Below are 26,455 nucleotides of genomic sequence, written 5' to 3'. Positions count from 1 at the left end.
AAATCTTAGAGACCTATTCATGTTTCAAGATTGTTTCGTTTTGTTTTGTAATGGGAATACAAATTCAGAAGTCACTTGATTTATGTTGCTTAGTCAATTTACATTGCGCATGCTCAGTTGATAAGAAAGATTTTGGTGTGACAAACTTTCGGACAGCTCTAAACTCCGTACAAGCAAATTTTCGAACAAATTTTTGTCAGAAAGTTTGTTAAGGTTGAAAATTACCGTTCATCCCTTCCCTATTTCTCCGCGGAGAGAGGATCAGAACGAGGTCAGATCATAAGGCCTCCACTCTTCACTTTCGAAAATGGCGTTTAAATTGACCGTAACAAACGTTTTAAAAGGAATAACAACACAGATAACAAACAAACATAGTTTTGTTGCATGTTTTATAACAAGTAAAAAATTCTTGGCAAAAGCAACAATCACTACTTCCAGCTATAACCGGTATGTATTTGGAAAAATCGGAAATAAACTTAATCGGTTCGGTGTGATGTATATGGTGTAGTGTATTATATATACGAATGAAGGCTTTTTATTCCAGAATATGAGACTGGAGCTGTGTCACCCGGACTTGGTGCATTTACAATAAAAGACGAGTGTCTGTCTCCCGTAACAAAAATTCAAAAATAGCTAATTTTAACAGGTTTTAAAACTGTGATTCTTTGTAAATCAAGGCTGACCAGCACCTGTGCAACTTTTTTAATGCAGTGGGTGAGTTTATGCTCTGAAATTGTTGTATCATTACCTTTGTGTCGTGTCCTGTTTTTTATGACAACATGTTTTTTATTCCATGAAACTTTCATAGCATGAATTCAATGCCATGAAATTTCCCCCAGAATGAATTTAGTTGCATAAATATTTGCGTTGAGAGCAGTCTGCAGGGCATGGCAGTTTTCGAATAGAACTTCTGTGCAATGTGTGCAAACTATTCAGTTCAGTGTAATCCCTGCATAATCACTTTCAAATGTGATTGTAATTTAGCATGGGTTCATTTATATACTTTGACTATTCTGGACCAAATCCCCTTGAATTTTTGCAACCGTTTAACAGGGGGGTAGCAACAGTTGTGTGGGGTCTAAGTGGGGGACTAGTGAGAATCCCAGTCAGTCAATTTAAACTCAATTTGGTCAACATAATGAGCTTTATGGGATAAATTTTTGTTTCTTCTATCATAGATCTTGTTAAGGTTATGGTTAACGTTTTCTGGATCAAAACATTCATTTTTTTAATTATTTCACTCACATTTAAGTAGCCAAAATTTCACAATGACACACAATGATACCAAATTTGAAACCAACAGAAATTTTGAAAATGGAAAAAATCCCATGTAAACGAAGGTTTCCATAATTTCTTTATCAAAAAAACTTTTAGGTGAGGTCTGACAATCTCTTGACCTGTTGAGCCAATTGTTGTCAACCATATTGGTAATGTTTCCCCCAGTATAGGGCGAGAAGCCGCTGTGTCTTGAAAAAACTTCTATCTATCATCGCGACAACAACGCACCGAAACGGCTTTGGCGGCGCTTTGGAACTTAATTTTGATTGACAATCCCTATACTGGGGCTTGACCGTATACTGGGGCACCTTATACTGGGGGAAACGTTACCAACATTGTTGTTGCTTTTTGGTTGTGGTGGCATGTCTCATTTACAGTATTGCATGGCACATACATCTATCCCATGTAGGGGTGTGTTAATTTAAACAGGCTTATTGATCTTAAAGCTTAAAATGACTTGACCAGGATTGCACTGTGGTTTACGAGTGTAACCTTAACTACACAAGCACTGTGGTTACAGTAAAATCCCATTTTCTCCGGATTTACAATTCCTCTACATACAGGTATGAAAAAGCTTTTTTGTACCCAAGGATCAAATGGCCGTGTATCATTGTATCAATATTTAGTACCGTGTATCAAATGGCTAAAAAATTTGCACACGGCCAGGACTGTTGTCAAGTAAGCAAAGGGTATCTCAGGCCTGGCCGTTTGTATTTTTATAGGTGAGCCGTGAATCGCTCCCCTCATTTGCTGAGGCGAGCTAAATCAGTAACATATAGAATGTACTTTAAAGACAATCGACAGATGACTTAATAAGCCCCTTTAGTATCTATCAGTTGCCTTTAAACAGTCTTGAAGTCAAGGAGTATGCTGTTTTACTTCTTTCAATTTGTATTTGCTTTAACCGTGACTTTGGCACCCCCTTTACTTGAAGTATTTAAAAGAGCAGGCTCTTTCAGTTTTATGTAAAACTGGCACAACACAAATGAAAATGGCTTTAAAAAACAAATTTTGAAACAAACTTAATTATACGTCTAGCACTCTTCAGAGAATAAAACATCAGAACATAGATGGAAAACTCTACGCTAAAATACCCAGTTTTGGATCGAAATAGGCCATCAGGAAACGCGAGGACATGACTGTTGAGGGTTTCCAATAAATGCCGCTTTCCTATTGGAAATGTTACCAACGGAGTCCTAAGGTGAAAACAAACTTACTTATGTCTACTCAAAAGCAGTCGGCCATGTTTATATAGTAGATGGATTCACAAACTGCTAGATGGAACAATGATCAGGCTTTGCCAATAATGCAAAACATGTCGCCGTTATAGTTTTTCACCCAATCTGGGTTTTTCAGTAAATGCTGCTGGATAGTGGAATTCTTTGTTTTGGTTGTTGTTTTTGATCTACAAGACAGAGTACCCTGTTCTCTTTGAGGGATAGTTTTGTTTCTATTGCTGGAAGGGACCTGGTGTTTTATTATATTCCCAATCTACAATTCCTACCAATTTCTTCGACATTCCTTCCAAAAATATTCCTGTTTTCTTAAGATTGAAAGGTTCTAATCACTACAAACGTACCTTTCGGTTAAATATCCTTTTCCAAATAGATCGAAGTTTATGCCTATCATAACAAAAACCGCCCAACAAGCAAAAAGTTAATTGCAAAAAAATGCAATGACGGGAGAAATCACTGTTACAAAAATAAACCAATTAACCCTTGTATGTTTTCAGGGTTCTCTGCATAGGAAAAAGGCAAATGAATGGAAATTTTAGGGGAGCGATTCTCCCTTCATGTTCTGTTTAGGAGAGCAATTCATAGCTCGCCTCAGGTTGCGAGGGGAGCGTGGAGGCGAGCGCGAGCTATCGCTCGCCTCAAACGGCCAGGCCTGGTATCTCAAAATTTTTGTATTTGCTCTTGTCCATCTATTTTAGCCAAATATATCTATGAGAGGGAAGAAAAATTGTTTGCTAATTTTTGATAGGGTATAGTTTGAAGGGGAGGAAGAATTCAAAAAGTCTGACACACACTTTGGTAGCTTGGAATCTGCATTTCCTGCTGATATGAGTCAGATTTTGATACCTCAAACGCAAAGGTACAAAATAGCTTTTGAAGGTGGTATACTCTTTTAAGCAATAAATTTGCCTGGAAAGTATCATTTTACAATATTTGCCAGTTATTTTGATATGGTTGGAATCACCACATTCTTATGCAATGATTGATGTTAATCCAATTCCATGAATAGTTTGGCTTTTAGGGATAGAAAACCAAATATTGTGTCAAAAATGTTTACCGTCACCTTAACTACACAAGGAGTTTATTATTGTTCAAAATTTAAGGCTTGATAACTTGCACATATACCCCCAGTTTCAAGCAAGTTCAAATATACAAGATCACAGCCTCAATTTTCTTTACTGGCCTCTCATGAAAATCTAGCTTTTTGCAGACAATAACCAAAAAAGTATAGGCAGATCCAGAATATTGTGAGTGATGCTTGAACATAAGTCAGATTATGTGAATTCCTGAAAGGTCTTATTTTCTTTTATTAAGAACTTTTTATGTTTCTTGTTATCAATGGCCTAGACCTCTCTTGACCAGTCCTTCCTTAGGAAACTGGCATAAAACTCAGGCTAGTGTTTCCAGAGAACTGGATGGAATTATCACCAATGGTCTTTACATGAGCATGGGTCATGATTTCAAGATATCGAATCAAAATATTCAGATATAAAATGATTCCAGGGCTATTCTATGGCGATCTATAAGGTGTGGTCCTTAAAAATATTTCTGTGAGGCCCCAATTTTCATTCCTAATGTACTTCGGGTATTTTTCTGATCCACTGCTGAAAAAAAGTGCCTTGCATTTTTCATACTTTTGGATGGCATAGCCTCAAAACAATGTGTTTTTGCTCCACACCAACAAATAAATTTAAGCTGTTTGGTCTACATAGTAGTCTTTCAAGCAGAAGTAACCTTACATCATAATCAATTCTGTGTACCAAATTCTGTTAATTTAACAAACTATCTTTTATCTTTATGTTACAGTAACACTAAAAAGAATGCTGTATAGATGGTTTATTTCAAATTCTGGCACTATTTCTGGATAAAGAAATTTTATCCAGAAATAAAACTTTATCCAGAATTTTTTGTATTTTGCAGTTTAAAACAAAAGTGTCAACATGCATACATCAATCAAAAATATGTGTTGTAAGTTGTGTTGTGAGCAGGCGTTTTATAAATATGTGAAGAATTGCAACAATTTATCTCATTGTATCTCCACCTGAAAAGTCATAACCAAAATATAATATGGGATTGGACAATGATTAGCAACAGAGTATGAAAATGTTCACCTGGTGCGATTCTTGCCTTCAAATCCTTTATAAATTCTAAAACTGTATACGGCCATAAAACTTACAATAAAATAATAAACAGTGTGAGAATTTAGTACTGAAACTGAAGTATGGTGATGAATTTTAAAATGAGCTCAAAAATTGGTGTCCAGTTTTTAAAAAAATTTCGAAGATGAAATTGGTGTGTGCAGATGGAACTGTGAGGATTTGAAGGACTCTGCAAACACTGCAATTTGCAGACAAAATAATTCACTTTTTTCATGTACCTCCTTTATACCATAAAGACTGAGATGAATTGCTTTTGTGAATATATTCATTTTCCCCATGATTTCAAATCTGGATTTTTACAAAAAGATGCTTGGCCGTTTTGCCAGAATCAAATTCAACTGTCTCCTGGTTGTTGACATTTTAATTAGATCAGCAAACAAAGCAAGGAAAACCAATTCCTACTTGAAGTATTTCTTATACCCACCTATCATTCATGTATCAGTTAGTTAATTAACTTTGTTGGCTGTAGTTGGCAAAATTTCCATATCATCGTTGCAAGTAATATACTTTTTGTTTTTTAGTGTTTTTTTCAGATTAAAATAACATGCCATCTTGTCCATCAAATAAACCAATGTGTAAATGACAATCTTCATGTTCTGTATTATAACGGAATTGACAGGATGTTCATTGCAGTCTTTTGTGCTATGGAAAATGTTTCTTTTTTGCATTTCAAAGAATTTGTTGAAAAGCCCTAACTCTGAAGTATGGATTACAGCACGTAACTCAGAAACTCAAAACTTTTGCTGCAAAGGGCAGAAAAAAGTGTATCCATTTCCCTTCTGTTTTAAAACTGGTATTGCTTCCTGAAGTTTTATCAAACTAAGCCACAATGCCTGCCAAAAGTACTTGGAACACCCACCAATTTACGCTGCATTTGATATCTTTCATTCCTTTCAAAAAAAACTTGCTACTTCCGCCCCTTCCCCCTGAAACAATGTTGATGATTTAGAGAAATATCATAAAAGAAGGGAAAAAGAAAGTGCTTCCTAAAATCCTAACCCGTTTGATAGTAAACCAACATTGTTCCGTGGGGGAGAGGGGGATGATTGGTTTTAACCTTGGAAATTGATGTCAGTGTCCCAAGACTTTCGGCAGGCATTACAGCTCTAAATTGCTCATATTAAAACGTGTATTTGCACTGGGATTGAAATTATGTTCTATTCAAGTACATTATCTTTGAAACATTCTCGTTTCCAAAGCAATCGAAAACAATTTACAATTATGCTGAAGCTATATTTAAAGCGACCACACAGACTTCAATATACTTAACCAGATGCCAGTTTTAGATAAAGGAAATTTTTCTTGTGGCAGGTGGTTAACCTCCTTCCAAAGTCGCATGCACACGAAAATTGTCGCTTAAATCGATTATAATGTGTAGGCCCAAGTAATTATTTAATAAGTATTAAATTAAGCCATCGTTTATTGTAGGTATTTAATTTCCAGTATTTGTTACTTATCATTATCGTTTTTTCTTGCCAGCGCTCCTAGTTTTGCTGACCCAGATGGGGCAAACAAGGAAAGACAGCCTGTATCCCAACAGTTGAACCTCCCAAGTAGTTATCTTGGCTCGTTTCCATATTTATCAGAAGCAGAGCTTGAAGGTATCCTGTTTTAATTTATCCATTTTAATATCCGGTAGTGATATGCATGAACAGGAATTGTCATCCAGCGTTTTAAGGGGGGAGGGTGGCCCTTAAACATGTTTGTAGTTTGTATAGAACTGGGGACCCGGTTTTTCAGTGAAAGATTCTATTTCTCTTTCCATGAATCAAGAAAGAGCGATCAATAAATGGTTTTTTCTATTCATGTTTTTTCTATTCTGGATCCCGATTGTTCTGACTCTGTGCCGCCTCTTTGATCGTTTTGCTCGTGGTATGAGGCAGGAAACATAAACCAGCAGAAGGAGAAAACCCTTGAGGATGGCTTGCAGAGAAGAGATTTGTGTTACAGAGGCTTTCTGTTTGCAGTTGATGCCAACAGACTTAGACCCCGTTTACACTCAGCCGAAAAAAATTTATCCGCAAAAAAGTTGTTCGGATTGATTTGCGTTTACATTGTGCCGCACAAATTTGGGCTTGATTGGGAAACAGTGAAATTAAATTGTATGAAATAGCCAATCGCTTTCGAGCAAGATACGATGTGGATAAAATTTATCCGGATAAAAGCGTTTACACTGTACCACATAGTTATCCGAACTAATTTAATTCACTTTTCTTGGTGAACCTATTTTTTTCGGATGGCGCTCTCAAATTCGTGCGGATAGCGTGGGTCTAGTGTAAACGCGACGCCAATCTGAACTAATTTTGATGCGGATAATATTTATCCGGCACAGTGTAAACGGGTCTTAATCTTTGTCTGAATGACCAATGCTAGTTGCAAGTGACAGTCATTGTGAATTTTGGTGTTCGAAAAAGTTCTATAATAAAAAATTATTATAGCATAGACAAAAGCAAGAGTAATAGAGCACGATATCAATTTTCAACTTGATATTGAATCAATATTTCATACTGCTTTCATCACGCAAATTTAATGCATTCTTGAACTACAATATCGCATGGTGTTTGGGTATTTGGTAGGATAGTTAAGGTGTGCCATATATGCAGCTTCTAGGCTACTGTTGTTAGCAGTCGCTGATTAGTAAAAGAAGGACCAATCAAATGGGTCGTCCTTCTTCTTACGTTTCCGTTCTGCATTTGAATTCAATTTTCTGCTATTATCCTATGTTGGATGTATAGTGCTTAAGTTAGCTTTGTTTCCTCTGTTCTGTGCTCTCTTCAGATTACCTGGTTGTTTAATTGTGTAATATGATAACCAGATTAATTCCAATTCATTATTAGGCGTCCGGCCTAGAGTGCAGGCTACCTACGGGTACTATTAAAGTAAATATAATTTTAAAAGGAAGATTCTTACTTTCAGAACCACCACCACGAGTATCCGCTCCTGTGCGAAGAATTCTAGAAAACAGCAAAGTAAGGCGCGTCGATGGTCAGGTTATAAAACCTAAATACAACGCACGAAAATTCGCACAGCTGCGTAAGAAGTACATTGCAGCTGGTTACTACTGGCCAGATAAGCCGATGAGAGACAGGAACCTGGACCGAGCTCCGGCTGGCGGAATAAGGGAGAAAAGGCGCGAAGAAAGGTAACAATTAGACTTAATGTAGATAACGGGAGGTGCTGTAAAGGAGGCTAGTAACAATTAGACTTAATCTAGATAACGGGAGGTGCTGTAAAGGAGGCTAGTAACAATTAGACTTAATGTAGATAACGGGAGGTGCTGTAAAGGAGGCTAGTAACAATTAGACTTAATCTAGATAACGGGAGGCGCTGTAATAATAGAAACTTAGATTCAGATCACCTAGTAGGTATAGAACATTACAGGTGCCTTGACTAGGGAATGATGCTCAACATCGAGAAACGCTACTCTATGTATGAGAAGGTCAATTCCTACAAATATAATAGTATTTACATTACGGGAACACGTTTTTTAGTAATTTGACTAAATTCCTCGACAGTTGAACCGGAATTCCCTTTAAACACCTGGGTTGCTTTTTCGACTGAAATTTGTACATAACTGTAGCAATTTTACTCAGATAGATCTGAAAGAAGTTCCGCCTCAGTAAAGATCGCTATAAGGTTTTGCAGTTATGATGCTGTTAAGTTCTGTTGGAATTATTTAACAAACCATAAAGTGTATCTGGCTGATTCTTATACCTCTTCATTTAAGTATCTCTGCGGAAATTAATGTTGCTTTGTTTATAGAAAAATCCCTTTTATGATGATTTCCGACTTGCTCATTTGTAACAAAAAACAAAAAGGTTGAAGAAGTTCTTAGTTTGGCAGTTCTGTCTTTTGTTATTGTAACCATAAAAATTAATTGTTTTGTAGGAAAAAGAAAATCGAAGAAGCAATGCTGAATATGCCAGAAATCGTGGCTGAATACAGAAAAAGAATCAATGCACTAAGAGACAAACGAAAAGAAGAACGCGAGAAGAATAAAACAAAAACAGCAAAAATTCGTGCATTGGGACTCCATCCTAACGACCCACGTGCAAAGCAAATTCTCCATGAAGGGACTCAATTTGAGGCGAAAACTAAAGAAAAGACGAAAAGTAAAAAGAAGTTTCAAGGGAAGTCGAAATAATGTTGCAATTGGTCAAAACGTCCATTTTCTATCACCAACCTACGAGAAATGAAACTAGATAGCACTGTTTGTTCTGTATAATAAGAGGCTTCTGCGTTTGCTTTTATAGTATGTAATTACCCGTATGTCTTTCTGTAGATGTTATGTCTCCTAGTCCTTGAAACAGCTCGTATTTTGTCGTGCTTTGAAAGCTACGCGTACGAAAATTACCGACTGAGCAACTATTGTCCAGAGTCAACTTTTCTCCGGCCAGGAAAATCTTACTCTTAAACCTTACTTAAATTTAATGCTTTTAAAATGGGTGTGGACACGAAATTAGGGTACTCAACGAGTCTTAATCCCCTCTCCTTCCTTAGTTGCAAGTCAATGTTTTTTAAGACATTTTTTTCAAAACTTTTTGCTTGTATCCATCGATTTTTTTGAGACAGACGTAAAGTTGCATCGATTAATAAATATAATAATTTGAGTATATAAATTATAAAATTTTTACAGTGCAACGCAATTCTGCAAACGCCTTCATGATAAAAAACAGGAGATCTGTAAATATTATTTGGCTTTCTAATTTTTTTCCTAATTGTATTTCATAAACAAAAGTTGTACTATTTCTTCAAAATTTCAAATTGGCAATGATTCAAATGAACCAAGATACAAACAAAAATAGATCAAGAGAATGAAAGCAATAAATGTATGACGAGAATATAGACCAACTTTTATTCAACAACAGCAAATAACTATGGTGAAAATGAAGAATGAATCAACAGAAAAAGGATTTTCTTTATCCGTTTGTTAAATAGCTAATTTCTGAATATTGTTTGATTATTTTCTTTTCCAATCGTCATAAAACCTCCCAGTACACATGCAAGGGCAGGTTTAAAAGGTCCATTAATTGATCGAACCAGCAAATCGCAGTTAACTTTTGTGATGATTATAAAAACGCTTAAATTGGGCCGAATTTGACTGCAAGAAGCACAGCACAATTTTCCCTCAACAAGTTGTTAAGTATTATTTTTTTACCCTTATGTTTGAAACATTGGGTAACGATAGAGGAAAAATTCCTATTCAAAAAGTTCCTTTAGAAAAGGAAGACGATCTATTTAAAGATTTAGTTTTCCGACAACTTTTGTGTCAGTAATAAACTGTGAAAGCTCATGATGAAAGGCAGAGCGGGGGTGGGGGTAGGTAGAAAAACTGAAGAAAGAAGGCTGAGAAAATCTGCAAAGAAAACCAGACATCTTTTGAAATTTAGGACGAACAGACTCTACAATTAGCAAGAAGCAGCCTATTTATTACATTTTCTCTGGCTATACCAACTCTTACCGAGGTGATCAGCGTACACGTCAATATATGAGGGCTGCATGTAGCATGTTTTCAGAACGACCAGATTTGAAAGTGGCCAAAAGTACTTTGATTGAAGTAAGCTCGTAAAGAAAGATACATAATAGAAGAGAATTTTTAGAAAAGAAAGTGAATTTTTAGCATAATAGAAGCATTAATTGACATAGTAAAGGTACTTAGTGATGTGCCACAAGCAAGAGTATACTGTACTGACTTCTAGTCAAGTTAATACCCTGGAGAGGCAGGAGGGACAGAGGGGGCAAGTAGCGCCGTTGAATATTCACTCCTAAGAAAATTAAATAAAGTTTTGTAGATAAATGATGACCAGCTTTGCCATTCTCATTATGTTGATTTCCATTAGAAATACAAAATATGGAAAAATCTCCTTTTTGCTGTCGGTCATCGATTACGGCAAATTTTTTTTCAGAAGAGGATAATAAACTTCAAACAGACAATCGAAGTCTTGTAGCCAGCCCCTTCTATTTATAACTGCCATGATATTTATAAAACCAAAAATTTCGAATAATGACAAGGCGATTTAATATCAACTTGCATGGACAATTTTGTCAACAGTATGCCTATGTTTGGAAGAGCTTTTGATTGCAAAAAACCCCAGCAGTATGGGTCGATGCAATGTTTGTACAGATCCCCCCCCCCCTGTCAGCCCCGCAGCCCTAACAATTATTCGATTATGGTAGTGGAAAAATTTTTTGCAGCCGCCTCTGGCCAAGGGTGTAAGTCGTATTTGAGAGTACTGGTCTAGGGAACTGCCTTTTAAAGTAGGAATTCCATCCTGACAACAACCCATTTTTGTTGAAAATAAGCTAGTAAATGAAACTAACCGACCTTTCACATTCCTGAGTTCAAACCAACAATACTGAGATATCTGCTAAATCGAACATTCATTGGTTTGGTATAAGCTTATGGCCGGACAAATTGAAACTTGAATAATTAGAATGAAAACTTCAAAACTTTATATTATATATAAACTTTATATATCTAATATATCTGACAAAAGATACATAGCTTTTTGAGAAAATAGCTCTGTCTTTATTATTTTTACTTATAATATTTTCCATTTTTCATGCAAAATTTCTGAGGTAAAATTTAATAAACACCACATTAAAAAAGGACTAAATCAGAGATAACTATTGAAAGTCCACAATTGTAAAAAAACAAAGGAGAAAATTCATAATACATATTCCAAATAGAATGCATATTGAAAAGAAAACTTTCATAAACGCTCACCAGGAGTAATAAGCATTCACTGGCAGTGTTTTTAATATGGGCCTACTCGTTGGTGTAAGCCCGGGACAGGGGACTTGTGGGGGTATTCTAAATGTTATCGAAAAATGAGATATTTGGCAGATCGGATGGTGAAAAAAAAACTGCGAAAGGGATGTTTGGTTTATCTGAGTTTCGAATTTCCAATGAACAAATAGCATTTGCCATTGATTGGAATCATGCATTGAAAAATATTGCAGCATGTTAGGCTGGGGGTTCATTCTATTTGGCGGGGCTTTCACCATATTGGAATCCAATGTGGGGGGGGGGGGTTATTCGTGGCTTTACTGTTCATGAAAAACCAAGAGCCAATGTTAACAAATGACTGTTGAATGTAGAATATTTTAAGAAAATGTTTCATATTTGATATTTTCAGGAAATATTTCATATTTTGAAGGATGTCTTCAAAGAGATGTATTTTTTGAATATTTACCTACAGAGTTCGTAAATTTTTTAAATGTGATACTGGTTGAGGGGATGCTGATGAAAATGAGACTCCAACATGCATTAGCCTAAATGGTTTTAAAACTGGATAACTCGGTTGAATAAATAAGCACAGTGCTTATCGTGTGTGTCAAAGGTTTGGGCAACGAGATTGGTAAATTTGGTAGCTTTTAAAAAAGCTGTTTGTTTTCTGGTTGTAGACGACGAGCGAGGATTGTCGTGTTCGTGCGTCCAGCAGTTTACTTGCTGCTTGTGTACTTGGTGACGGCTTTGGTGCCCTCGCTGACAGCATGCTTGGCAAGTTCACCGGGGAGGAGAAGCCTGACGGCAGTCTGGATTTCCCTCGAAGTGATCGTTGCCTTCTTGTTGTAGTGGGCGAGACGCGAGGCTTCTTGAGCAATCCTTTCGAAGATGTCGTTGACAAACGAGTTCATGATGCTCATGGCCTTGCTTGAAACGCCGGTATCGGGATGGACTTGCTTAAGTACCTTGTAGATGTAAATCGAGTAGCTCTCCTTGCGCTTTTTCGACCTCTTCTTATCTCCAGAGGCAGCCTTGCCCCCTTTCTTGCTAACTCCTGCTTTCTTCTCCCCCTTCTTGGCAACCTTTGGGGCCTGTTTTCCTCCTTTTGCTGGGGCGTCAGACATCTTGAAGAATGATTTTAAATTTGACTTTTCGAATTTCGAAAGGACCTTCGCTAGATAGAGCAGCAACACTGACTGATCTAGTCTGTTGTTGGTTGGCGCCAATGCAAGTTTTTACTATATTTGTGGGCAACTGGGTCGATTAGCTCGAAGGCCATGTGACACACGTCGATTCGCTGTCTCGTGTTCGCTTATTGTTCGCGGTCGATAGCGGGGGTGTTGATTGGTAGATCTCGAGTAAATGCCCTTTACAAATCGACCACTTTGGCGGGCAATCAGGCAGTTGCGAACAAAGTTGTTCATTCTGCGGCAAGGCTTCATTTCGTTTTTCAATTTGAGTTAAACATGTCTGGACGCGGAAAAGGTGGAAAAGCTAAGGCCAAGGCAAGGTCGAGGACATCCAGAGCTGGTCTTCAGTTCCCAGTCGGACGTATCCATAGATTGTTGAGAAAGGGAAACTACGCTGAACGAGTTGGATCGGGGGCTCCCGTCTATCTTGCAGCCGTACTCGAGTATCTCTCGGCAGAAATCTTGGAGTTGGCTGGCAATGCCGCCAGGGACAACAAGAAGTCAAGAATCATCCCTCGACACTTGCAGCTTGCAATCAGAAACGACGAGGAGCTGAACAAATTGCTGAGTGGAGTGACCATTGCTCAAGGTGGTGTCCTGCCCAACATTCAGGCAGTACTCTTACCAAAGAAGACCGAGCAGAAGGCTCCAAAATCATAAAGCCTTGCTGGCTAGTGTTGTTGGCTGGCTTTACCAGTTCGTCGAACGAAAAACGGTTTTTTTAAAAACCACCACGAAAACTAACTTGGTGTACCTGCTTGTGACGCACACGATACCTACCCACACCACACACTCTATATTGTTTATAGTATAGGCCCACTGCATTATGATGCTTTGAATTCATTCAAAGCTACTCACTGTTTAAGCAAGTAGTTTTAATCATTTTATCAATTAGTTTATGTTTCTTTTCGAGTGGTAGGGGTACCCTAGCATCTCAATTAATCATGCTCAACAGATGAGCACAAAGAAACCATACCAAACATTCAATAACAATAATCAAGCAGTCAATCAATTGAACCAGCAGCAAGTAATCAATCTAGGGTTGATTGGTCCTAAGAAGCTATCCTTAAACAGGCTATCCTTACACAGTTGAACCAAGATGCAAGCAACAATTGATCAAGGTGAAACAACTTTTATTTAAGGGCAAATAATTATGGTTGAATATGAAAAAAGAATAGACAGAAAAGGAATTCTTTTCTTCAATTGATCAAGGTGGAACAACTGTTATTTAAGGGCAAATGATTATGGTTGAAAATGAAAATGAATAGAGAGAAAAGGAATTATTTTCTTCAATTGATCAAGGTGAAACAACTTTTATTTAAGGGCAAATAATTATGGTTGAAAATGAAAATGAATAGACAGAAAAGGAATTATTTTCTTCAATTGATCAAGGTGAAACAACTTTTATTTAAGGGCAAATAATTATGGTTGAAAATAAAAAAAGAATAGACAGAAAAGGAATTAATTTCTTCAATTGATCAAGGTGAAACAACTTTTATTTAAGGGCAAATAATTATAGTTGAAAATAAAAAAAGAATAGACAGAAAAGGAATTAATTTCTTCAATTGATCAAGGTGGAACAACTTTTATTTAGGGGCAAATAATTATGGTTGAAAATGAAAAAGAATAGACAGAAAAGGAATTATTTTCTTCAATTGATCAAGGTGAAACAACTTTTATTTAAGGGCAAATAATCAAAGTTGAAAATAAAAAAGAATAGACAGAATTGGAATTCTTTTCTTGGCCTGTTGGTAATCTTCCTGGTTATATTTCTTGCTGATGGTCATTAAAACTGAATTGACCAAAGGGCTGGGCTATTTGTTGATGGTAGTAAGGTGAAGATGTATGAATCTTTTGCTTGGTTTTATAATGATGATAATGTATCTCATATGTCAACATTTGTCAATGATCCACAAACACATCAATTATGAGAGAGGGATATGCACATTACTACTGTATGTCAAGTCAACGAGGGGTTCATCATCTATTTGTGTTCATGAAATGGAGATGTTTGGAACCTACCTTTCTGGTGAGGACATCTTGTAGACTTATTATTATTAATTTGGAGATGAGTTTGTTGGCATGCTCTTTCAAAAATCAACTTGATTGAGCTAGCTGCATCAATAGCATTTTACAAAGTCCTATTATTATTTAGTAAACATATTCCTGTTGGACTTCAGTGCATTTTTGTGCGACTTGACATTATACCGGTCGATTTATTTAGTGGGATATTAATTTATTGATTCAGTACATTCAATTATGACTCGCTGTTAATCGTGTGCTGTCACAAGGCTTAAAACATTGGGCAACTTTGGCATTTTTGGTAGCTTTTAAAAAAGCTGTTTGTGTTGTTGGTGAGGACGAGTCACTCCAGTTGTCTATCCTGTAAACAGGACGACGCAACTTAACCGCCAAATCCGTACAGTGTTCGACCCTGTCTCTTCAAAGCGTAGACGACATCCATGGCAGTGACAGTCTTTCGCTTGGCATGTTCTGTGTACGTGACTGCATCACGAATGACGTTCTCGAGGAAAACCTTGAGAACACCTCGTGTCTCTTCGTAAATGAGGCCAGAGATTCTCTTTACTCCTCCACGACGAGCCAATCGGCGAATGGCTGGCTTGGTGATGCCTTGAATGTTGTCACGAAGAATCTTTCGATGACGTTTAGCACCTCCTTTGCCAAGACCCTTTCCTCCTTTTCCTCTTCCAGACATGATTGTTGAAAGTTGTGTTGTACGACAGCGAGCGACAATGCACGAGGCGACTGATTTCAATCTGACTCAACCGGCAAATACATACAGGAGCAACTGCGGACCTATTAGGAGCACTCTCTTTATACTGCCATCTTTCTTGATGGCGCTTTTACTGCATAAGCAAACTATGTCCTAGCAGAAAAGGCGAGGGAAGGTACACTTACAAGACAATTTGCCTCTTGAAATATGTCAATTCAGTGTTTTATTTGACTGACTGCCAAAGAGAACTGGAAAACAGCCACTAAAAACAAACATTATTTACGTAAACTCTTGCTATTGTTGCCATCAACCAGGATAACAAACCTCCCCAAGTCAAAGAGACAGGAATTTGCAATTGCTTGAATCCCTTTGAATTTGCTTTTTCTGCTTCCCTTTAGTTTTAAGAAATGGTATTAATCTTGTTCAGAAGATGCAATTGCAGCTCGCTCGAAACTTGGGATAATAAAGCAGCCAATGGGCGATGCATTCTTTATCATTTCGCTTCTCCCGGCATGTCACGTGGCTTGCTCAAACATTTCAAATTGACCTCAAATGGCGCCGATTCGCAGATTGATTCGTTGTTCCTAGCTGGAAGGTAGTACCGTCATCGCTCAGTCACCTTATTTCGTTCGCCCTTACTGAAATTTCTTCGTAGTGTCAAAATGGCTCGTACAAAGCAAACTGCAAGGAAATCAACTGGAGGAAAAGCTCCTCGCAAACAACTGGCCACCAAGGCTGCACGAAAGAGTGCCCCAGCAACTGGAGGTGTAAAGAAGCCACACAGATACAGGCCCGGAACAGTTGCTCTGAGAGAAATTCGTAGATACCAGAAGTCGACCGAGTTGTTGATCAGGAAACTGCCCTTCCAAAGACTCGTCCGAGAAATTGCCCAAGACTTCAAGACAGATCTGCGCTTTCAGAGCTCGGCGGTGATGGCCCTCCAAGAGGCATCTGAAGCTTACCTAGTTGGACTGTTTGAAGACACCAACTTGTGCGCCATTCATGCCAAACGTGTTACCATTATGCCAAAGGACATACAACTGGCCAGAAGGATTCGTGGAGAGAGAGCTTAATTCAACAAGCAAATTTCATCTTTGTCGATGAATTCTTTGAAAAAAACGGTTTTTTTAAAAACCACCATAAACACCAGAGATTATATTTCCCCATCCTTAATACACACGACATGGTTGACTCAGATCAGTTCAGTTCATATTTACATGTACTTTTAAAACTAACATGTAATATTAAGTTACATTGGTACATGCAAATAAATTACATTAGTAGTTCACTTACAAATAATTTACATTTACAAATAATTTTATCTACTGGTAGTTACATTGTCACAAATTACCAGTAGTTAGTTGGTCATGTACTCTGTAGAATGGGAAAAATGAATCACTTTTTCATAGTGCTAGACTGAATTCAAGAGCATACAATTTATATCATGTGCACAATATTTTCAATTTGTGCTAGGCCCACAATGTAATACATATGTATGTATTTAAAATGTTGAGGTCACAATAAATATGACATATCATTTACTCTATCTTATTCTGAATTTAAAAACCATTAGGAATTATTATACAACTGCTGGCAAATTTATTTCATGACAATCTTTTTAGTCACCAAATATATGGTTTTTTCAGTCTTACCAAAATACCCCAATATATTGTGGGTTTGCCCCAAATGTTCAGCCACTGCAAGTGTCGGTACTGGATTTCAACATGTGTAAGGGAAAAACATTAGTTATAAAGTATCATTTGCTCATTTCCAGGCAATTTTTATTACAGTGTGCCAATCATAGAAATCTTAGCTACATCAACCATTAAATGTTTACATTGTATGACACACTCCTATACTCTCTACTTGATTCATATCACAATCAACCTCAAAATTTCAGCAATTTAGGGCACTGAACATATTGCTTGTTTGTAAATTGTAAATAAACTCTGATTGTAAAAGTAAGCTTTAAAATTTTCTTCAAAAGCAACCCAACAGGTAACCACAAGCTGGCTTCACAAGAATAGACTAAATCTTCAATCAACATGCTTATGATTAAGGTCATTACCCATCAAGAACCCCTTCTGTCTAACAATTCTTGATATAAGTTTGGCTGCAAAGAGGGCAATTGTTATTTCAGTTTTAATTTCTCTAGACAGTGTAAGATAAGATGATAAATTCGATTTCTGCTACCTTCATGATACTGTGTATTTTCAACTTTGTTCTCAATATAATTTACTAACAATGAAATGATGAATCCTTAGATCGACTTTGTAAATATTGAAGCTTGCATACTTCATCACCAAAAATATGTGATATATCCATGTGTTGTCTTTATTCTTTTTTATGCTGATCATAGTCACATAGCACATCAAGGACCTATACTGTCAAACTAGTCTTGAAATTACTTTGGATGTAAACTGGCAATTGTTATTACAATTGGCATTCTTAAAAGCTACTAATAATACTGTAAAAATATGAGTTGCTCCAGACTTTGCAGAAAAAATGTGTATCTTCTGCTAATTTTATGATAGTGTACAGTGGCAATTGTGCTTTCAAAATAGTTTACTATGCACATAACTTTAGGTGAAATGATAAATCCTGCTACCTGTTTTGTAAATCATTTTGATGAAGGTACATCATAAAGAAAAAAGTGACAAATGCAGGTGACTGTGGGCCCACCAGCCTTGAAAACTCTACATTTAATTTCATGATATCAATGCAGCCGTCAAGGCTAATCAAGAACCGATGACCGACTTTTTGGTAGCTTTTAAAAAAGCTGTTTGTTTATATGGTAAACCAGGTGGTAAGTGGGAATCATGGCCCTCCTCCACTGATGCCATCTACTTCTTTGACTTTGCAGCCTTTACTTTCTTCCCAGCCGGTGACTTTGCTGTCTTTTTGCTAGCAGCCTTTTTGGGTTTGCTCTTACCAGCAGCTGATGCCTTCTTACCAGCAGCTACTTTAGGCTTCTTTGCCACTTTGGCCTTGGGCTTCTTTGGTGACTTATTGGCTCCGCTGGCTTTCTTTGGTGTCGAGGCCTTCTTTTTTGCAGGGCTTTTCTTGACTGAAGTTGCAGCCTTCTTAGCAGTAGCCTTTTTCGCCGCTGCTGGCTTTTTCGCAACCTTCTTTGCTGCTGCTGGCTTTTTCACTGCTGCAGGCTTCTTGGCAGCGGCAGGCAGCTTGAACGAACCTGAAGCCCCTACCCCTTTCGTTTGGATGAGAGAGCCAGAAGCGACCAGTTTTTTCAAGGAGGCTTTCAGGTTTCTCTTCAGAGCGCTCTCATCACCGAGACCTTTGTAATTAGATTGTAAATACTTGGCAATTTTCTGTCGCGATGACCCATTTCGCTCCTTCAGAATTCTGATTGCTTCCGCGATCATGTCCTTATACGCAGGATGTGCGGCAGGCTTCTTGGGTGCTGCTGTCTTCTTCGCTTTCTTTGGTGATGTAGCAGACGAATCCATATCACTTTCGAACTAGTGCTCCAACAATAAAATGGTGTGCTACCTTCACAAAGATTCAAATTCAAAACAGCCTACCTTCCGTACGAACCTTTAAAGCACTTGCAGTTAGGCGCCAAAACACACGTGACCATCAAAATATTAGGCCAACATGGCTGTCAATTTTGTGCTTCTTGTCAAAACCTATTTGCCCGTCTACACCTAGCCGTGGCAAATACGATCTTGGCCGCATTCAAATCAGCAATATTATGGTATTTAGTTTCATTATTATTCTTTGCCAAGGAGACTTTGGTGCCTATTGCAGCAAAATATTCGATATCAACTTGAATAGCTCAACATGCCATCAAACATTGTTTGATTATTTTCTTTTCCAATCGTCATAAAACCTCCCAGTACACATGCAAGGGCAGGTTTAAAAGGTCCATTAATTGATCGAACCAGCAAATCGCAGTTAACTTTTGTGATGACTATAAAAACGCTTAAATTGGGCCGAATTTGACTGCAAGAAGCACAGTACAATTTTCCCTCAACAAGTTGTTAAGTATTATTTTTTTACCCTTATGTTTGAAACATTGGGTAACGATGGAGGAAAAATTCCTATTCAAAAACTTCCTTTAGAAAAGGAAGACGATTTATTTAAAGATTTAGTTTTCCGGCAACTTTTGTGTCAGTAATAAACTGTGAAAGCTCATGATGAAAGGCAGAGCGGGGGTGGGGGTAGGTAGAAAAACTGAAGAAAGAAGGCTGAGAAAATCTGCAAAGAAAACCAGACATCTTTTGAAATTTAGGACGAACAGACTCTACAATTAGCAAGAAGTAGCCTATTTATTACATTTTCTCTGGCTATACCAACTCTTACCGAGGTGATCAGCGTACACGTCAATATATGAGGGCTGCATGTAGCATGTTTTCAGAACGACCAGATTTGAAAGTGGCCAAAAATACGTTGATTGAAGTTAGCTCGTAAAGAAAGATACGTAATAGAAGAGAATTTTTAGAAGAGAAAGATAATTTTTAGCATAATAGAAGCATTAATTGACATAGTAAAGGTACTTGGTGATGTGCCACAAGCAAGAGTATACTGCACTGACTTCTAGTCAAGTTGATACTGTGGAGTGGCTGGAGGGACAGAGGGGGCAAGTAGCGCCGTTGAATATTTACTCCTAAGAAAATGAATTAAAGTTTTGTAGATAAATGATGACCAGCTTTGCCATTCTCATTGTGTTGATTTCAATTAGAAATACAAACTATGGAAAAATCTCCTTTTTGCTGTTGGTCATCGATTACGGCAAATTTTTTTTCAGAAGAGGATAATAAACTTCAAACAGACAATCGAAGTCTTGCAGCCAGCCCCTTCTATTTATAACTGCCATGATTTTTGTACAACCAAAAATATGAATAATGACAAGGCGATTCAATATCAACTTGCATGGACAATTTTGTCAACAGTATGCCTATGTGTGGAAGAGCTTTTGATTGCAAAAAACCCCAGCTGTATGGGTCGATGCAATGTTTGTACAGATCCGTGCCAATATTTTAATTTTGCACCCCCCCCCTGCCACCCCCTCAGCCCTAACAATTAATCGATTATGGTAGTGGAAAAATTCAACTATTTGCCTCAGCACCAACACTGCCCCTCCTGCCTTAATTTTTTGCAGCCGCCTCTGGCCAAGGGTGTAAGTCGTATTTGAGAGTACTGGTCTAGGGAACTGCCTTTGAAAGTAGGAATTCCATCCTGACAACAACCCATTTTTGCTGAAAATAAACTAGTAAATGAAAGTAACCGACCTTTCACATTCCTGAGCTCAAACCAACAATACTGAGATATCTGCTAAATCGAATATTCATTGGTTTGGTATAAGCTTATGGCCGGACAAATTGAAACTTGAATAATTAGAATGATAACTTCAAAACTTTATATTATATATGAACTTTATATATGTAATAGATCTGACAAAAGATACAAAACTTTTTGAGAAAATAGCTCTGGCTTTATTATTTTTACTTATAATATTTTCCATTTTTCATGCAAAAATTTCTGAGGTTTAATAAGATTTAATAAACACCACATTAAAAAGGGCTAAATCAGAGATAACTATTGAAAGCCCACAACTGTAAAAAGCAAAGGAGAAAATTTAAAATGCATATTCAAAATAGAATGCATATTGAAAAGAAAACTTTCATAAACGCTCACCAGGAGTAATAAGCATTCACTGGCAGTGTTTTTAATATGGGCCTACTCGTTGGTGTAAGCCCGGGACAGGGGACTCGTGGGGGTATTCTAAATGTTATCGAAAAATGATATATTTGGCAGATCGGATGGTGAAAAAAAAATTGCGAAAGGGATGTTTGGTTTATCTGAGTTTCGAATTTCCAATGAATAAATAGCATTTGCCATTGATTGGAATCATGTATTGAAAAATATTGCAGCATGTTAGGCTGGGTGTGCATTCTTTTTGGCGGGGCTTTCGCCATTTTGGAATCCAATGTGGGGTGGGGGGTTAATTCGTGGCTTTACTGTTCATGAAAAACCAAGAGCCAATGTTAACAAACGACTGTTGAATGTAGAATATTTTCGTGAAAGATTTAATTTTTTTTCAGATGTAGATATTTTAAGAGAATGTCTCATATTTGATATTTTCAGGAAATATTTCATATTTTGAAGGATGTCTTCAAAGAGATGTATTTTTTGAATATTTACCTACAGAGTTCGTAAATTTTTTAAATGTGATACTGGTTGAGGGGATGCTGATGAAAATGAGACTCCAACATGCATTAGCCTAAATGGTTTTAAAACTGGATAACTCGGTTGAATAAATAAGCACAGTGCTTATCGTGTGTGTCAAAGGTTTGGGCAACGAGATTGGTAAATTTGGTAGCTTTTAAAAAAGCTGTTTGTTTTCTGGTTGTAGACGACGAGCGAGGATTGTCGTGTCCGTGCGTCCAGCAGTTTACTTGCTGCTTGTGTACTTGGTGACGGCTTTGGTGCCCTCGCTGACAGCATGCTTGGCAAGTTCACCGGGGAGGAGAAGCCTGACGGCAGTCTGGATTTCCCTCGAAGTGATCGTTGCCTTCTTGTTGTAGTGGGCAAGACGCGAGGCTTCTTGAGCAATCCTTTCGAAGATGTCGTTGACAAACGAGTTCATGATGCTCATGGCCTTGCTTGAAACGCCGGTATCGGGATGGACTTGCTTAAGTACCTTGTAGATGTAAATCGAGTAGCTCTCCTTGCGCTTTTTCGACCTCTTCTTATCTCCAGAGGCAGCCTTGCCCCCTTTCTTGCCAACTCCTGCTTTCTTCTCCCCCTTCTTGGCAACCTTTGGGGCCTGTTTTCCTCCTTTTGCTGGGGCGTCAGACATCTTGAAGAATGATTTTAAATTTGACTTTTCGAATTTCGAAAGGACCTTCGCTAGATAAAGCAGCAACACTGACTGTGACTAATCTAGTCTGTTGTTGGTTGGCGCCAATGTAAGTTTTTACTATATTTGTGGGCAACTGGGTCGATTAGCTCGAAGGCCATGTGACACACGTCGATTCGCTGTCTCGTGTTCGCTTATTGTTCGCGGTCGATAGCGGGGGTGTTGATTGGTAGATCTCGAGTAAATGCCCTTTACAAATCGACCACTTTGGCGGGCAATCAGGCAGTTGCGAACAAAGTTGTTCATTCTACGGCAAGGCTTCATTTCGTTTTTCAATTTGAGTTAAACATGTCTGGACGCGGAAAAGGTGGAAAAGCTAAGGCCAAGGCAAGGTCGAGGACATCCAGAGCTGGTCTTCAGTTCCCAGTCGGACGTATCCATAGATTGTTGAGAAAGGGAAACTACGCTGAACGAGTTGGATCGGGGGCTCCCGTCTATCTTGCAGCCGTACTCGAGTATCTCTCGGCAGAAATCTTGGAGTTGGCTGGCAATGCCGCCAGGGACAACAAGAAGTCAAGAATCATCCCTCGACACTTGCAGCTTGCAATCAGAAACGACGAGGAGCTGAACAAATTGCTGAGTGGAGTGACCATTGCTCAAGGTGGTGTCCTGCCCAACATTCAGGCAGTACTCTTACCAAAGAAGACCGAGCAGAAGGCTCCAAAATCATAAAGCCTGGCTGGCTAGTGTTGTTGGCTGGCTTTACCAGTTCGTCGAACGAAAAACGGTTTTTTTAAAAACCACCACGAAAACTAACTTGGTGTACCTGCTTGTGACACACACGATACCTACCCACACCACACACTCTATATTGTTTATAGTATAGGCCCACTGCATTATGATGCTTTGAATTCATTCAAAGCTACTCACTGTTTAAGCAAGTAGTTTTAATCATTTTATCAATTAGTTTATGTTTCTTTTCGAGTGGTGGTAGGGGTACACTGGCATCTCAATTAATCATGCTCAACAGATGAGCACAAAGAAACCATACCAAACATTCAATAACAATAATCAAGCAGTCAATCAATTGAACCAGCAGCAAGTAATCAATCTAGGGTTGATTGGTCCTAAGAAGCTATCCTTAAACAGGCTATCCTTACACAGTTGAACCAAGATGCAAGCAACAATTGATCAAGGTGAAACAACTTTTATTTAAGGGCAAATAATTATGGTTGAATATGAAAAAAGAATAGACAGAAAAGGAATTCTTTTCTTCAATTGATCAAGGTGGAACAACTGTTATTTAAGGGCAAATGATTATGGTTGAAAATGAAAATGAATAGACAGAAAAGGAATTAATTTCTTCAATTGATCAAGGTGAAACAACTTTTATTTAAGGGCAAATAATCAAAGTTGAAAATAAAAAAGAATAGACAGAATTGGAATTCTTTTCTTGGCCTGTTGGTAATCTTCCTGGTTATATTTCTTGCTGATGGTCATTAAAACTGAATTGACCAAAGGGCTGGGCTATTTGTTGATGGTAGTAAGGTGAAGATGTATGAATCTTTTGCTTGGTTTTATAATGATGATAATGTATCTCATATGTCAACATTTGTCAATGATCCACAAACACAACAATTATGAGAGAGGGATATGCACATTACTACTGTATGTCAAGTCAACGAGGGGTTCATCATCTATTTGTGTTCATGAAATGGAGATGTTTGGAACCTACCTTTCTGGTGAGGACATCTTGTAGACTTATTATTATTAATTTGGAGATGAGTTTGTTGGCATGCTCTTTCAAAAATCAACTTGATTGAGCTAGCTGCATCAATAGCATTTTACAAAGTCCTATTATTATTTGGTAAACATATTCCTGTTGGACTTCAGTGCATTTTTGTGCGACTTGACATTATACCGGTCGATTTATTTAGTGGGATATTAATTTATTGATTCAGTACATTCAATTATGACTCGCTGTTAATCGTGTGCTGTCACAAGGCTTAAAACATTGGGCAACTTTGGCATTTTTGGTAGCTTTTAAAAAAGCTGTTTGTGTTGTTGGTGAGGACGAGTCACTCCAGTTGTCTATCCTGTAAACAGGACGACGCAACTTAACCGCCAAATCCGTACAGTGTTCGACCCTGTCTCTTCAAAGCGTAGACGACATCCATGGCAGTGACAGTCTTTCGCTTGGCATGTTCTGTGTATGTGACTGCATCGCGAATGACGTTCTCGAGGAAAACCTTGAGAACACCTCGTGTCTCTTCGTAAATGAGGCCAGAGATTCTCTTTACTCCTCCACGACGAGCCAATCGGCGAATGGCTGGCTTGGTGATGCCTTGAATGTTGTCACGAAGAATCTTTCGATGACGTTTAGCACCTCCTTTGCCAAGACCCTTTCCTCCTTTTCCTCTTCCAGACATGATTGTTGAAAGTTGTGTTGTACGACAGCGAGCGACAATGCACGAGGCGACTGATTTCAATCTGACTCAACCGGCAAATACATACAGGAGCAACTGCGGACCTATTAGGAGCACTCTCTTTATACTGCCATCTTTCTTGATGGCGCCTTTACTGCATAAGCAAACTATGTCCTAGCAGAAAAGGCGAGGGAAGGTACACTTACAAGACAATTTGCCTCTTGAAATATGTCAATTCAGTGTTTTATTTGACTGACTGCCAAAGAGAACTGGAAAACAGCCACTAAAAACAAACATTATTTACGTAAACTCTTGCTATTGTTGCCATCAACCAGGATAACAAACCTCCCCAAGTCAAAGAGAAAGGAATTTGCAATTGCTTGAATCCCTTTGAATTTGCTTTTTCTGCTTCCCTTTAGTTTTAAGAAATGGTATTAATCTTGTTCAGAAGATGCAATTGCAGCTCGCTCGAAACTTGGGATAATAAAGCAGCCAATGGGCGATGCATTCTTTGTCATTTCGCTTCTCCCGGCATGTCACGTGGCTTGCTCAAACATTTCAAATTGACCTCAAATGGCGCCGATTCGCAGATTGATTCGTTGTTCCTAGCTGGAAGGTAGTACCGTCATCGCTCAGTCACCTTATTTCGTTCGCCCTTATTGAAATTTCTTCGTAGTGTCAAAATGGCTCGTACAAAGCAAACTGCAAGGAAATCAACTGGAGGAAAAGCTCCTCGCAAACAACTGGCCACCAAGGCTGCACGAAAGAGTGCCCCAGCAACTGGAGGTGTAAAGAAGCCACACAGATACAGGCCCGGAACAGTTGCTCTGAGAGAAATTCGTAGATACCAGAAGTCGACCGAGTTGTTGATCAGGAAACTGCCCTTCCAAAGACTCGTCCGAGAAATTGCCCAAGACTTCAAGACAGATCTGCGCTTTCAGAGCTCGGCGGTGATGGCCCTCCAAGAGGCATCTGAAGCTTACCTAGTTGGACTGTTTGAAGACACCAACTTGTGCGCCATTCATGCCAAACGTGTTACCATTATGCCAAAGGACATACAACTGGCCAGAAGGATTCGTGGAGAGAGAGCTTAATTCAACAAGCAAATTTCATCTTTGTCGATGAATTCTTTGAAAAAACGGTTTTTTTAAAAACCACCATAGACACCAGAGATTATATTTCCCCAACCATAATACACACGACATGGTCGACTCAGATCAGTTCAGTTCATATCTACATGTACTTTTAAAACTAACATGTAATATTAAGTTACATTGGTACATGCAAATAAATTACATTAGTAGTTTACTTACAAATAATTTACATTTACAAATAATTTAATCTACTGGTAGTTACGTTGTCACAAACTACCAGTAGTTAGTTGGTCATGTACTCTGTAGAATGGGAAAAATGAATCACTTTTTCATAGTGCTAGACTGAATTCAAGAGCATACAATTTATATCATGTGCACAATATTTTCAATTTGTGCTAAGCCCACAATGTAATACATATGTATGTATTTAAAATGTTGAGGTCACAATAAATATGACATATCATTTACTCTATCTTATTCTGAATTTAAAAACCATTAGGAATTATTATACAACTGCTGGCAAATTTATTTCATGACAATCTTTTTAGTCACCAAATATAATATATGGTTTTTTCAGTCTTACCAAAATACCCCAATATATTGTGGGTTTGCCCCAAATGTTCAGCCACTGCAAGTGTCAGTATTGGATTTCAACATGTGTAAGGGAAAAACATTAGTTATAAAGTATCATTTGCTCATTTCCAGGCAATTTTTATTACAGTGTGCCAATCATAGAAATCTTAGCTACATCAACCATTAAATGTTTACATTGTATGACACACTCCT

At 38.0% G+C, this 26,455-nt stretch overlaps 8 protein-coding genes and 2 pseudogenes across 8 annotated transcripts; 5 read left to right on the top strand and 5 right to left on the bottom strand.

Moving 5' to 3' along the window:
* The first annotated feature begins 275 nt into the window (after positions 1-275).
* LOC135685154 (uncharacterized) lies at positions 276-9,728 on the top strand. Its single transcript, XM_065200983.2, has 4 exons — positions 276-447; positions 6,152-6,273; positions 7,589-7,814; positions 8,561-9,728. The coding sequence occupies exons 1-4, from the start codon at positions 308-310 to the stop codon at positions 8,814-8,816; spliced, it is 744 nt and encodes a 247-aa protein (XP_065057055.2). The 5' UTR covers positions 276-307; the 3' UTR covers positions 8,817-9,728.
* Positions 9,729-11,370: 1,642 nt separating this feature from the next.
* On the bottom strand, positions 11,371-12,595 carry LOC135686820 (histone H2B pseudogene; annotated as a pseudogene).
* Positions 12,596-12,809: 214 nt separating this feature from the next.
* On the top strand, positions 12,810-13,267 carry LOC135685181 (histone H2A). Its single transcript, XM_065201019.2, has one exon. It carries the CDS (start codon positions 12,869-12,871, stop codon positions 13,250-13,252), a length of 384 nt encoding a protein of 127 aa, XP_065057091.1. The 5' UTR covers positions 12,810-12,868; the 3' UTR covers positions 13,253-13,267.
* Positions 13,268-14,527: 1,260 nt separating this feature from the next.
* LOC135685870 (histone H4) lies at positions 14,528-15,368 on the bottom strand. Its single transcript, XM_089110996.1, has one exon. It carries the CDS (start codon positions 15,306-15,308, stop codon positions 14,997-14,999), a length of 312 nt encoding a protein of 103 aa, XP_088967122.1. The 5' UTR covers positions 15,309-15,368; the 3' UTR covers positions 14,528-14,996.
* Positions 15,369-15,971: 603 nt separating this feature from the next.
* Positions 15,972-16,474, top strand: LOC148959371 (histone H3). The gene has a single exon (XM_089110991.1). The coding sequence runs from the start codon at positions 15,989-15,991 to the stop codon at positions 16,397-16,399; it is 411 nt and encodes a 136-aa protein (XP_088967117.1). The 5' UTR covers positions 15,972-15,988; the 3' UTR covers positions 16,400-16,474.
* A 135-nt stretch (positions 16,475-16,609) lies between these two features.
* On the bottom strand, positions 16,610-18,855 carry LOC148959370 (uncharacterized). The gene has a single exon (XM_089110988.1). It carries the CDS (start codon positions 18,791-18,793, stop codon positions 18,170-18,172), a length of 624 nt encoding a protein of 207 aa, XP_088967114.1. The 5' UTR covers positions 18,794-18,855; the 3' UTR covers positions 16,610-18,169.
* A 1,904-nt stretch (positions 18,856-20,759) lies between these two features.
* Positions 20,760-22,240, bottom strand: LOC148959369 (histone H2B pseudogene; annotated as a pseudogene).
* A 173-nt stretch (positions 22,241-22,413) lies between these two features.
* LOC135685056 (histone H2A) lies at positions 22,414-22,947 on the top strand. Its single transcript, XM_065200807.2, has one exon. The coding sequence runs from the start codon at positions 22,498-22,500 to the stop codon at positions 22,879-22,881; it is 384 nt and encodes a 127-aa protein (XP_065056879.1). The 5' UTR covers positions 22,414-22,497; the 3' UTR covers positions 22,882-22,947.
* Positions 22,948-24,181: 1,234 nt separating this feature from the next.
* On the bottom strand, positions 24,182-24,648 carry LOC148959368 (histone H4). Its single transcript, XM_089110995.1, has one exon. It carries the CDS (start codon positions 24,576-24,578, stop codon positions 24,267-24,269), a length of 312 nt encoding a protein of 103 aa, XP_088967121.1. The 5' UTR covers positions 24,579-24,648; the 3' UTR covers positions 24,182-24,266.
* A 511-nt stretch (positions 24,649-25,159) lies between these two features.
* On the top strand, positions 25,160-26,120 carry LOC135687853 (histone H3). Its single transcript, XM_065204508.2, has one exon. It carries the CDS (start codon positions 25,259-25,261, stop codon positions 25,667-25,669), a length of 411 nt encoding a protein of 136 aa, XP_065060580.1. The 5' UTR covers positions 25,160-25,258; the 3' UTR covers positions 25,670-26,120.
* The last annotated feature ends 335 nt before the right edge of the window (positions 26,121-26,455 follow it).

The sequence above is a fragment of the Rhopilema esculentum genome, chromosome 10 (genome assembly GCF_057945365.1).
Source record: "Rhopilema esculentum isolate cy_ngs chromosome 10, ASM5794536v1, whole genome shotgun sequence".
Taxonomy (NCBI): domain Eukaryota; kingdom Metazoa; phylum Cnidaria; class Scyphozoa; order Rhizostomeae; family Rhizostomatidae; genus Rhopilema; species Rhopilema esculentum.
Note: the sequence above shows the minus strand (reverse complement) of the source record. Positions and strands in the feature narration are given on the sequence as shown.